This window comes from Squalius cephalus (assembly GCF_949319135.1).
Source record: "Squalius cephalus genome assembly, chromosome: 18".
NCBI lineage: Eukaryota > Metazoa > Chordata > Actinopteri > Cypriniformes > Leuciscidae > Squalius > Squalius cephalus.
The window spans coordinates 5,759,457-5,773,596 of NC_137139.1; the positions used below are offsets into that span (position 1 = coordinate 5,759,457).

General features: G+C 37.7%; 2 protein-coding genes across 3 annotated transcripts in view; one reads left to right on the plus strand and one right to left on the minus strand.

The window, feature by feature from the left end:
• b4galt5 (UDP-Gal:betaGlcNAc beta 1,4- galactosyltransferase, polypeptide 5) overlaps positions 1–3,946 on the minus strand; it is a 35,125-nt gene extending 31,179 nt beyond the window's left edge. The window contains exon 1 of the mRNA XM_079848494.1: positions 3,581–3,946. Within this exon, the coding sequence (XP_079704620.1) occupies positions 3,581–3,686 (106 nt within the window). The 5' untranslated portion in view covers positions 3,687–3,946. The remainder of the gene's footprint in view (positions 1–3,580) is intronic.
• A 709-nt stretch (positions 3,947–4,655) lies between these two features.
• Positions 4,656–14,140, plus strand: part of slc9a8 (solute carrier family 9 member 8) — a 37,845-nt gene continuing 28,360 nt past the window's right edge. The window contains exons 1-4 of one of the 2 annotated variants that reach the window (XM_079848481.1): positions 4,656–4,965; positions 5,452–5,627; positions 9,958–10,038; positions 11,042–11,100. In XM_079848481.1, the coding sequence (XP_079704607.1) occupies positions 4,763–4,965; positions 5,452–5,627; positions 9,958–10,038; positions 11,042–11,100 (519 nt within the window). In that variant the 5' untranslated portion in view covers positions 4,656–4,762. The remainder of the gene's footprint in view (positions 4,966–5,451; positions 5,628–9,957; positions 10,039–11,041; positions 11,101–14,140) is intronic. The other variant, XM_079848480.1, reaches the window with a different exon arrangement.

Consider the following 14,140-nt stretch of genomic DNA (forward strand, 5'->3'; position numbering starts at 1 on the left):
TTCCCTGTTCGGATCATTGCCATTGCCATTGCCATTTGGTTTGGATTATTGCCATTGGCTTCTTGTTTGGATTGTCTTTGTGTTTGTGTGTTCACAGAATAAAGGCTGTTTGCTCAAAGAGCCTCACCTCTCTTCTTCTCTGCATACCTGTGACAGTGGCATGGTCATCACTTTATTTCAATGATCCACTTTAGAGTAGACATTCTACTAACTATAAGTAACTTTGCAACTACATCTCAACTTATTCTACTAACCCTAACTCTAACCATCCCTATCAGTCTACTAGTTGACTTGTAGTCGTAAAGTTTAATTGTAGTTGTTAGAAGTATGTTGATGTAAAAGCTCCTGCAACCTCAGTGTTTTCATAGAATCTTACAGTGCTCAAGGGTTTAACGGTTGACGAGGAATCTTACTTAAGTCTATAGCTCATTCAAATCTGCAAATTTGTATTACCAAATGAAGTACTTAAAGGTTTAGTTAACTCTTAATTCTGCCATCATTTAGCCAACTCTCCCTCATGTCGTTCCAAACCCAGACGACTTTAATTCATCTCCGGGACACAAATAAAGACATTTTTAATATATTCCCTCATCATTTTTGATCACTGACACTTTATTTCAATGATCCACATTAGAGTAGACATTCTACTATAAGTAACTTTGCAACTACTTCTCAACTTATTCTACTAACCCTAACTCTAACCATCCCTATCAGTCTACCAGATGGGTCAACGTGACCCAAAATTTTCAAGCTTCAAAAAGTTCATAATGACATCATAAAGTAATCCATATGAATCCGTGGTTTAACCCAAACGTTTTATATGATGCACAGATTTAATGTAGACTTTTATTCGCATATAAAAACTGATCAACACACATATTTACAGCACACCAACCCCAGTTTCATAGACAAGAGCCACTTTTCCACCGTCGGGCGAACGGTTCTCATCCCATTCTGTGCCGATCCGGTACAGTTACGGTTACGCGTTCGTTACCCACTGAGGGTCTGATAACGGAGCCCTTGGGAGATAATACAAAAGCGGCAGTCGTTGCCTTGGTAACGCAAGAGTTATGAGTCGATATGAGATGTAAATAGTGACCGCGTTATGGAGGATGATCAGATAATTTGTGTTTTCAGTTTTGAACTACAGTATGTCAGAAAGAATAGATTTCCATCACAGTAAAAACATCCGATCTACATGAACACAAAAACTAACACAAGCACTTTTTTTTTTTAAATAATTTGTTTAACAAATTCCTAAGCTTTATTTTCCGGGCGAAGACAGCCAAAAATCATTGGTTTCCAAAGGAGAGCTCATATCTTTATATTTCATCGTGTGCCGAAGTCAAAAGTATGCCCCACAAATAGCAGAAATACACTAGGGCCTTTGACATTTCCTGTTTCCCTGCATTTAAACAAAGCCTTCTTCCAGAAGAAGGCATTCCTGTTGAACTTGTCAGTCACCCCCCCACCCCCCCTCCATCCGGGACGCTCACCACTTGCCAAGTTTCATTCATTATTAACATATAGCATTTCTGGTCTCTTTTAAACACCTACTACGAGCGGAAACCCTCAAGGCAGAAGGAAGCTAAAATGGTTTCTAAAGTGACTTCATTAATAATTAAGCAGATTTGCATAAGTGGAGAACATTGCAGAACAAGCCTATACAGAGGAGAAATGACAAGGCAATGTTGGGAAACTACTTTTTTTCACACTGATGGTAAAACGTTCACAGGCTGGCACACAGCAGTAACACATTTGACCACACCAGACTCCTGTCCGAGGTTTACCGGGACGCAGGAGAAGAGTTTCTCTGACACCATACATGTACATCTCACAGATGTCCTAAGCACATTCAGGGCTTTCCAGAGACACCAAATGTTTGGAGGTTCACCATGAAAACTCCCTCTCCTTTTTCTTTAAATATGACTGATATTGATTTAGTGATCAAATGTAGCACTCTTATATGATACTATTTTAGTAATTATCATTTAAATCTAACTCATTTTCAAATCATTTGTCATAAATCAACATCTCAGGAAAATGTTTTTAATCAAAATATGACTTTCTGTTACAGAACAGGGCACTGATTTCATACATGTCCACTGTAGACACCAGGACTTTATCAGGCATTGATAAAGTGAAATTATATATCAATATTCCTAAATATTAGATTATATTAGGGACATGTTGCCAATTACTACTCCCATTATTACACCTCTTCTTTCATTACATGTTTCTCCAAGAATACATTGATATGCAAATCAGATACAGTGAATAAATACATTGCAATGAATGGCTCTATTGCATAAAACAAAATGGTATGTCAGTTCATTTTGTTACAGTATATCTTTCATAACATATAGTTGATCATCTTTATACAAAGTTTAGTTAAAAGTTGATGAATGAAAAACATCCCATTGTTTTTGCCTATACATGTCATTCCATGCATTGTTTTTAACAACTGAGTGCTGGTGTACAGAGGACATAACATAACATATGCATAAAATATATATTCTTTTCAAAAAACTTTTTTTCAGGGTCTCAGGAGGATATTCACAAAACAGCTTTGCAATGCCTCCAATTTGGTCTCTATGTCCAGTAGTTTTACACTTTTAATTGATTTATTTTTTAACCTAATACACATCTTTACTTGAATAGATTAAGTCATACGGCTTTAAAAAAGCTTTAAATTAACAAGTTATTAACAACAAAAATGAACCATCACTGAACTTTTACTATTACGCCTTGCGTTATTTCCCTGTTATCTCTGTAAAGCTGCTTTGAAACTATCTGTATTGTAAAAGGCGCTATATACATAAAGGTGACTTGACATGACTAAACATATAGTTTTATATTTCATGTCATCTGTAATTATACATGTGTATATTAAATCATCTTTTAAGCATGGCGTAATAACGTCTGTTAATGTACCCTGTTGTTAAATGTTTGATACTGCATTATTTAAGATTTAAATAAAGCTAATTAAAAGTTATTCGCGAATCGACATTTACGAATCATGCTGGCTTGTTGTAGTATGATTCAGTTTTTCCTCCAGTGAGAGTTACTAAAAAAACGTCAGCATGTCCTAATTGAATATTCATGACTGAATCATGCGGTCACAGGACTGTCATCTCGCTGCCGGGAAGGAGCGTCTGTGGGCGGGGCTTAACCCAAAACTGTGCGCGTCCGAGCCAACGCACCCGGAAAGGGCGAATAACCTAAAGCTATAACATATAGCACAATTCATAATTTCACTGGAATACAGTCTATAAACAAAGTTGAACGGTCCAAAAAGATAAACGCGAAATTCACTCAGTGTGTTATGTTCTCTATAGGCTAAATGGACACCTTCATACATGATGCTTGTCTGACAGAACGTTCTTTCCAAACACAAACACCGATCGCTGATTTATTACATTAAACACGAACACAATTAGGCTATTTATCGTATGATCATCATCAAAGGAGAAATCTGAGTATATAAAAACACAGACCAGCCTAAATAATAATCACACCGCAGATTCCACATGTATTCAGATGTTATTCTTATAAAAAATCAAATCAAATTTTGCCTTACCTATACCAGGAGCTGAATAGATGAAGTACAGTGCAGAAGTGGAGAGCGAGAAGAGAAATAAAAGCCCGAGGAATGACCTTCTCCGAAATCTTATATGTGTCGGCATTATATAGACAGATATTCTTCTATGGATATGTGGGCTAGGCAGATATGATCCGTTAATAGACCCAGATGGAGAGTCCTAGCGCAAACACGCTGATTCAGGTGCGATCCCGAAAGGTATCCAATCTAGAAGGTTCACTCGTGTTAGCTGAGTCTCATCATCTCCATGTGTAGATATCAGTATAGGGACAGCGCGCGAGCACACACACACACACACACACTCGCTCACACCCGCGCGCTGCTAATGAATGGGAGCGCATGGGACTCGCGTTACGCACAGATATCAGGGCAGGAGGGAGTGTGTGAACATCGCAATGCATGACTTTACGTGATTACGTAACGCTGCACTCATGGTCCGGTCTTCATCAAAGGCTGTAAAACACACAGGGATGTACAGTAGCCTATACATGCGCGTATTGATCGCCAAGTGGCAATTTTTTTTTTTTTTTTTTTTTTTTTTTAGCCTATGAGCTAAAAAAAATCACATTAGCAATGAATCCATCTGTCTTAGAATAGAATAAAACAAGCTTAAAAAGAACACTACATAAAATGGAATGGAATAAAACAGAACATGTGTTAATAAAACAGTGACTGTATTGCAAACTTAGGTAGTGTTTGAGATCAAGTTTATAGTTAAACTACACCTACACACACACAAACGGAAAATGACAATCATTGTAGGTCGATCATAAATGTAAACACTAATGGCATGAAACCTTTCATCCCAGACTGATGCATCACAGAAATGCGCATTGTAGACACGCCCACCTTATGAACTCTAACTCCCAGCAGACATCACTGCATCAGCTCCGTTTCTTAAACTAGCCTACTGTTTTTTCTATACAGCGATAAGTCATTTATTTTGTGGATGCTATAATGTATGTGAATGTCGATACAAGATATACGTTTTATGCCATTGTTTATGCTTAAAAATACCCGGAGGTTAAAACTACAAATTAAAACTACATTTCCCAGTGCTTCCGGGTAAATAATGATGACGATATATTTACTCTGCGAAACATGGATTGTGGCGACATGAGTTTAATTTTGCGTTTTTTTCCTTTCGTCTAATGATTATTTATGATTATAAGCACGATGAGTGTCAGTAATCGAGCTGCTGTAATCGGTGTGTTATTAATAATATTGACGGCTGATCTCGCGCGGTGTGTTGCGGCAGATGATCAGACACACAGTGAAGAACCTGTCGATAATAATAATGATCTGTCTGACAGTGATTCACAGGATCAGAAAACTGCTGATGGACACGCAGAACAGCTGACCAGGTATTACTGTATCACATATCTTCACATATTATCACATATCATCAGTTTGCTCGCAGGTTTAACAGCAGAAAGTGTGAGTGAGTGATTGACAGCTGTGATGTGCCGGACAGTACAGTAACATGTTTAATCATCACTAAGTTCGAGCAAATATGTCATAGTACACACACACACACACACACACACACACACACACACACACACACATATATCAAAGTAGCTTGGTATTACCACCTGATACCTTCCCTGTACAAGTATAGATCTACCTACAGTTATTGGCTGTAAATGTCATGCTGTACAGTTATTTTTTCTGTCTTTCTGTTCAGTAAGTTAGTTTTGTAGGAGCGTTTAGAAAAAACATCCATCCATCCACTTTCATTGACAATATGTGAATGTCATACAACTTTGAATAATATATGTTCATGACATATAAGTGATTATAAAGTAAAATGTGTAATAATATATTATGTAAATGTATTCATCTGACAGGAATGACACTGAAAGCTCCAGCAATGACACTGTTCAAAGCACCACAGCTGTGCCCAAGCCCGCGACCCCTGAGCCTCCTAAAAATGAGCCCATCCTGCCGGAGCAGACGGGGGTCAAGGCCCAGGAAGAGGAGCAGTCCAGCGGGATGACCATTTTCTTCAGCCTGCTGGTCATTGGTGAGTTGTTTTAAAGGCAGACATGATCTCAATGTGAGAATTATGCATATTTATTTTCTTTTAATAACTAGACTGCATCAGAACTGTACCCAAAGCTTCCCAGTTCTCCAGATGTCCATCAGTGACGGGCAATAAGGAAATGCAGCTAGTGCATTTCCTTATTGTTCATCACTGATGGACAGTTAAAAGGTTAACTGTAGTCAATCATGTTATCCCTTAAAACTCATCTTTGATCACCAAAATTAACATATTTAAAGTTTTTTCCTTTAAAAAAAAAATGTCTTCATGCCTTAAAATAGCTTGAAAGTAACTCTACACCCTTGCCTCATTTAGTATGCGTGGTTCTATGAATATGCAAATGAGCCCCGCCTCCACTCACTCACTCAGCTCAGAGATCCACTCGTTGACGATCACATGTTGATCTGATTGGTTACAAGGTAGTTTGTGACGTCAGAAACACCAGTGTTTTAGAGACTGTCTTTGGTTCACTGCAGTTTTAAGGAGGAAATACTCAGCAATGCTGTCGACTAATGAATTTACACATGGTTTGTCTTAAAACACCACATAGACATATTAACAACATTAAAAGTGGTATTTTCACCACAGGGGGACTTTAAGATAGTTCCTCTAATGGGAGATGGTCAACTCTGAGGTTTTCCTGAGTGGTTCCCAGTCTTGAAGATAATGCATGTGACGTTCTCGGCTGGCTGGATCATGAATGCAGAGATTTGCAGCGCTGGGCAGATTTACTTGCACATTGTAGTTGTTACTGATTGCAAATTACATAATAAAAATAGTAACGTTATCTAGATTTACATATTTTAGGTGATTTATTCTGACTACTTTTTGAGCACTTTTAGACTACTGTTTTGACCTATCTCATTTATCACTTAGATTTGAAAAAAATAAAAATAAAAAATAAATATATATATATATATATATATATATATATATATATATATACAGACCCTTTTCCAAAAAATTTGAATATCATGGAAAAGTTTATTTATTTCCATAATTCCATTCAAAACGTTAAACTTCCATAGATTATAGATTCAGGGCCCACAACTTAAACGATTTCAAGTATTTAGTTGTTTATTTGTACATAATTTGGGCTTCCAGCTCATAAAACCCACGAAAACAGGATTTCAAAAAATTTAAATATTACATGAAATCACACAGTAATTACACAGTGATACCATGGTCATTGAACCAGGTTTTGGTTATTTTGGCAGTGTGGGCCGGTGCAAATCCTGCTGGAAAATGAAGGAAGCATGAAGTGCTCTGGAAATGTCCTGGTAGACGGCTGCGTTGACTCTGGATTTAATAAAGCACGGTGGACCAAAGTCCTCTTTTCTGATGAGAGCAAATTTTGCATCTCATTTGGAAACCAAGGTCCCAGAGTCTGGAGGAAGAATGGAGAGGCACACAATCCAAGATGCTTGAAGTCCAGTGTGAAGTTTCCACAGTCTGTGTTGGTTTGGGGAGCCATGTCATCGGCTGGTGTTGGTCCACTGTGCTGTCCACTCAACGCAGCCGTCTACCAGGACATTTCCAGAGCACTTCATGCTTCCTTCAGCAGACAAGCTTTATGGAGATGCTGACTTCATTTTCCAGCAGGATTTGCACCGGCCCACACTGCCAAAATAACCAAAACCTGGTTCAATGACCATGGTATCACTGTGTAATTACTGTGTGATTTCATGTAATATTTAAATTTTTTGAAATCCTGTTTTCGTGGGTTTTATGAGCTGGAAACCCAAATTATGTACAAATAAACAACTAAATACTTGAAATCGTTTAAGTTGTGGGCCCTGAATCTATAATCTATGGAAGTTTAACGTTTTGAATGGAATTATGGAAATAAATAAACCTTTCCATGATATTCAAATTTTTTGGAAAAGGGTCTGTATATATATATATATATATATATATATATATATATATATATATATATATTAGTATAATTTACTGCCATTGTATGAATATGTAATCATGTAATCCATAAAAAGTAACCGTAATCAGATTATTAGCATTTAAAAACATAATATATCATCTAATTACAAGTACTTCATTTCTGGAGTCTGATGACATGACCCAGATTACATGTACTCTGATTGTCAATATTATTATTGTCACCCATTTCTCTTTCAGTCCAACATCATTTGTTTACTATTATTGGACAGTGCTTGTGTGTGTGTGTGTGTGTGTGTGTGTGTGTGTGTGTGTGTGTGTGTGTGTGTGTGTGTGTGTGTGTGTGTGTGTGTGTGTGTGTGTGTGTGTGTGTGTGTGTGTGTGTGTGTGTGTGTGTGTGTGTGTGTGTGTGTTTTTAGTAGTGTGGCTGATGAGAATGTCAAAATGATTCAAAATTAACTTTTTTTCTACATCTTCACATCAAATTTACCAGCAATAAATATATCTCAGCCCCTTATCTTGACCCCAGCCGAAGATAAATGCAGCTTTTTTCCCCTTTGTGTGACTTGAATTGCCACGTATGATGGCGACTGTTAATGCACTCTGAATGCTGATTTATGCATAGCACAATATTTCATGGGGAATTTATAGATGTCAATGAAATAATTGGCCTGGCCGATATACAAGTCTACCAATAACTCTTTTTCTATGTATCTTTTGTCATTTTTGTGGCTTTCTTTGACGATTAGCTGTTCCTGTGCTGTTTGTTGAGTCATCAGACAGCACTTCCTCCTCGGTTGCTAAGGGTTACGCCTGCTGTTGTGCATCTGACACCGCAGAGCCGATGATGTCACAGTGAGACTCCTCATGTGTGTTTTGTGTCATCTAAAAGCTCAGAGGTCTCAAGTTACGTGTTGATGTTTTGGGATCGGCCCTCTGCAGTGACGCGTCTCCCTGTGATGTCATGTGTTGTGTGTGTGTTCGGTGCATTGTGCCGAGTGTAGTCTTACATACTGACCAGCTCTGCGTATGACGAGGACTCATGCCTTGACTTCGTTCATTATGTCTTCATAATGTGATCCTGGAGGCTGAATCTAGGTTAAAGTGTAATTATAAACCTGCACGACACATCTCTATAGGTATCAGTGACACAGCACTCTCACAATTCATCCTCTTTTGTCTCTTTATACCAAGTCTGACTGACAGGTAAAGCAACCAATCACAGTTCGTCGTGCTCCGCGTCATGTTTAGGGGCGTGGAAATGTAACGTCGATGTCACTACAACAACAGTGCAAAACTCTTGGACGTCTTTGCCATGAGCTTCACATACTTTTGAAAATCCAGCGTTTAGTTGATCCTGATAAGCGCTCATTGTCGAAGTTGTAAACACGACGGCTTTCTTTCTCCATGAGGGGGTTTGGCTTCACGGCATCTTTGTTTCCAGGCGGACTGTTATACAAGCGTTATAATTCCTGCAGGATTCAACCAATCAGACGACAACTTTGGAAATCCTGAAGTGTTTCCAGTTTTGTGTGCCAAAACAAAGACTATAGAATAACAAATATCAGATGATATTGCATATTAAATATAGTGACGCACTTGTTGGTTGTATCATTTATTGCATAAAAAAAATTAAATAAAAAAAAAACAACAACATCCAATTACAAAAGAGAGAACAAGCACATATACACATTTTTTAATACTTATTGATAACAAAAAATATATATTTGAGCTCTCTTTACCCTTTATTAAACACACATTTACTACCGTTAAAAGGTTTGGTCAGTAAAATGTTTCAATCTTTTTAAAAGAAGTCTCTTCTGCTCACCAAGGCTGAATTATTGATCCAAAATACAGTAAAGACAGTAAAATTGTGAAATATTATTACAAATTAAAATATCTGTTTTCTATGTGAATATATAGTAAAGTGTAATTTATTCCTGTGATCAAAGCTGAATTTTCAGCATCATTACTCCAGTCTTCAGTGTCACATGATCCTTCAGAAATCACTCTAATATGATGATCTGATGCTCAAGAAACATTTATGATTATTATCAGTGTTGAAGACAGTTGTACTGATGAATATATGTGTGGAAACACAATGCATTCTTTGCTCAATAAAAGTCTTACTGGAACTTTTCATTGATCCCAAAATTTTGAACTGTTGTGTATTTTCCTATATTTTTACCTAAATTTACTTACAGTTTTAAGATGATTATTTTAGTGCCCTTAATACTTGTTATTGCAAAACAAGGATGAATGAATTTGATGTCTTAAACATGTATTTTATTTTCTCGGCTTGATGACTGTGGTGCTGATACCAAGATATCACTGTGTTATTGCAGTAACTATTAACTGTAGTAACTATTTTGTGTGTGTGTGTGTGAGTTTTATTTATTGATGTTTCCCCCCACAGGTATTTGTATTATTCTGGTGCACCTGCTGATCAAGTTCAAGCTGCACTTTCTGCCGGAGAGCGTGGCTGTGGTCTCGCTGGGTACGTGCCCTCATGATCTCATTCTTTCACCTCACAGTTGCTCTTCACTCTCGGCCGAAGCGATTGAGTCAGTCATGATGACAGAAACACTAAACAGAAAATGTTCCTGTAGCATGTGACCAAGCAATGTGTCTTAGATATCAGATCACTCTGTTTTAAGAACAATCAATTGACCGATCAATAATGAATGTTAGGAGTAGGTGTGTGTGTGTACGGTATGATGTGTTTCACAATGTGAGTCTGAAATGAACACAAATGTAGTTCCTGTAAGATTACAAGGTCAGTTCCTCTTAGCATGCAAAAGTATTAAAGACTGAGTAAACATTTAAAGCGATAGTTCACCCAAAAATCTAAATTCTCTCTTCATTTACTCTCCCTCATGTTATTCCAGAGGAAGATTGTTAGTGGGAGCCTAACAGTTTTGACTGCCAGAGAGAGACCTGTAAGGGATAGACTTGTCAACTCAAGTCTTTGTTTACTGAAAGTTTGTGGACGATGTTTCGAACATTGAACACACTGAACTTGTGTCAGTCACAGCTTTGTTTAATATGGCACTAGCCTGACTAAGATCTGTTGTATGGACAGGAAACAATCTGAAGGTGTGTCCCATGCACTATGTTATGCTGTTTTGTAGTGTTGATAGTGCGAGTAACAGTGTGTTCACTGAAGATAAAATAACCTAATACAGTGCATACACTACACGGTTGAGCGCATGAGTGCGTAGTGTGTCCTTTGGGATGCAACTTGAGACATTTCTCAAAATGTCTTCTTTTATGTTCCACAGAAGAAAGATTTGTTTAGGAATGACATAATGGTCAACAATTAAATAACTAATAATAGCATTTTAATTTTTGGGTGAATTACAAAATATTGTTCCTCTTAGTTGGTCCAACCTATTCTTTTGTTAATAATTCATATTGCAGGTAATTACTTCTTCAGAAAAGGGTTGTTTGACAGGAGTTGAACTGATACTAATTATATATATTTGGCGTTTCTTTTCCAGGGATTCTGATGGGAGCGTTTATCAAGATCATCGAGTCCCTGCAGTTGGCCAACTGGAAGGTACGATCCTCTCGCCGTCACTTTGGTTTTATTTTGCTATGTTTGCAACTGGTACTAACACCAGTGTTTAGTAATCCAGTAACACGTCGTCAGACACGTCCTGTGACCAGTTGGGAATTTCATTAAGCGGCGACTGTCTCATTACTCGACTACGTACTGTGCTTTTCTTACTGAGATTTGGTTGAAATGTGTCAAAGTTACACTACTTTTCAAAACTTCGGTCAGTTAGATTTCAATTTTTTACGTTTTGAAATAAATTGATACTTTAGGATGCAATAAATTGATTAAAATTAACAGTAAAGGCGTTTACATTTTTACAGAAATTTCAAATAATGTTATTTAAAATGTTCGATTCATCACAATATCCTGAAAAAAAGGGATTACGGTTTCCGCAAAAACATTAAAGGAATAGTTCAGCCAAAATTGAAAATGTCCTGATTACTCACTCACCCTTTTTCTGATTATTCACACACTCCTTGTAAACAATTCCTCGCAGAGCTAGATATATATATATATATATATATATATATATTATTATTTTTTCTCTGAAAATGACTGACCGTTTTGCTAGACCTGTATTTGTCAGCTGGGGTCGTGTGGAGCCCTTTGAAGCCCTAAATATGGATTTTTGACCGTCAAAAACGGTCTACGTTTGGCAACATTCACTTGCTTTAAATGGAGAGAAATCCTTGAATGTTTTCCTCCAACGCTTAAATTTCTCTTCGGCTGAGGAAAGAAAGTCGAGTACATATTGGATGGCCTGGGGGTGAGGAAACAATCGGGACGCTTTCAGTTTTGGCTGTACTATTCCTCTAAGCAACACACCTGTTTTCAACAATGATAATAATCAGAAATGTTTCCTGAGCCGCAAATGATCATATTAGAATGATTTCTGAAGGATCATGTGACTCTGAAGACTGGCGTAATGATGATGTAATGCAAATGTTATCTGAAGCATTCATTGTGGAGGTTTTGAGAGCAGAGGAAGCCATTCCATGCACATATATCTTTCTGTCCTGCGCTTCCCTCGTTTCCTTCCTCTTCTCATACTTTCTGTCTCCTGTTTCATTCTCTCAGGCTTCACAAAGTCTCTCTCTCTCTCTCTCTCTCCAGCATTCGCTTCTCATGCCTGCCTCTCTTTTCTCTTCCTCTCTCCACCTTTTCATCTCTGTCTCTGGCCTTAATTAACATTTTTGTCTGGGATGTGAGGTGATGCCAGGCTCTGTGAGTACAGAGCTTCCTTTTGTTTCAGGAAGTCTAAAGGTCAAGAGGGCCCCTCAGTTCTCGCTGTGTTTTGGTAACCAGAGACCCTCTGGATGAACGGCTCAACTGGAGCGTGTCTCCACTTCATTCGTTCTGTGCTTCAACTCTTTTCTGCTTTTTTTAGACCACAGATTCTTGAGATGTGGCATAAAACATGTTTCTAGAAGGCACATAATGTACAAAACATATTTTCAAAATTGATTATTCATGTAACCATCTTGTCGATTTTGAAAATATGTGGTTTTGGTAGACCACTCTTCAGGTTCATCTGACCCACAGTAAGGCACTTTTGCAGCTCTCTCCTCTGGGTGGGTTTTTATCATGAAACTATGATTTCTGAAGGATAGTGTGATACTGAAGAGTAGTGATGCAGAAAATGTTGCTTTGCATCAACAGAAATGTCTGTGATAGGCTTCAATGCTTCAAAAAACATGCTGTTAAAGTCACCATGAAATCAAAATCAACCCTATTTACTTTGTTAGTAAATAGAAAGTTTGGTATCTACATTTAAAAAAAAAAGTCTATAGAGTATATAGTATAATATATATATATATATATAGACTTGATACCTGTCACGGTTAGTGGCTGTACTAAGCACACGGCAAAAGAGTCCAATGGAATAATCTTTTACCGTAATTCTTAATTTAAACAAGGAACAAGAGAATAACTTGGAGATAATCAACCACATAACCATCAACGCAGAACAAAAACCGGACCAGGAACAGACTGAAACTGAAAGCTTAGATACATGCGGCAAACAAAGGAAACTGATGAATTGATTAACGAGTTTAAAGACATTTTCCCAAACACATGGAAATGTGGGTCAAAGGAAAAACAGCTATTGAACAATAACTCAGACAAAACACAACATATCCCTGACAATACCAAAGCACCAGTACATTTGACAACACTAATATATTGAGTTGAGACAGCTGGTTTTAGGAGTAGTGAGTGATAATGTAATGACATTGATATAGAGAAAATCAAATGAAATGGGACACTTGTTTTAAGAACGTACTAATGATCATCTCTGACCCATTTCAAAGTAGAAACGTTGCTATTTAACAAACTAAAGACAGGTTGTGTGACATGTTTTGTCTCATTTTGCAAGAATCAGTGATCCGACTATTAGTTTAAAGATTAGATGAGCTAAAAGAGATGAACTGAGTTTGTAATAAACTGGATCGATTGATTGATTGAGGCTAGCCTCAAAATAGCATGCTAGTTCTTGCCAGCAAGCTTGTCCTCCTGAAGCTACGACATGCTGTTCTCTTGTCACTACAGATGGACTCGAAGCACCTTTACCCGTCTGCCCATATGCTCTGAGTCCATAAATAAGGCTTTGCACCCGATGCACATGTAATCATGTGTCTTGACACAACGTTCCTGAGCCCCATTTCTAATAAAACTGTGCTGAAGTTTGAGGATTTTCTGCCTCGTGATGTACATGTTTCGTGCCTGAAATTAGCCTTCAGCAAGTTCTAGTTGGTTGCATTGTTGTCTGCTGTCTACATAGGCAGCGACCTCCTAAGGCAACACCCTAATCGAAATGAAAGCTGTGAAGTGGTTGATTTGAAGAGCTTTTTATGAACAGCCCTTTCACTAAAATCGACCACAAATCTACCACGATTGAATTGAAACTGTATCCAGTGACGGACCATTTTTAAGTACATCTTTTCCCCCTCCTTAAGTCACGTTTGTGTCAAAGACTTGGATTCAGAACGATGATCAAAACACAGGTCGAGTAGGTCATGTCCATCAACACCCCTAAAGCTTC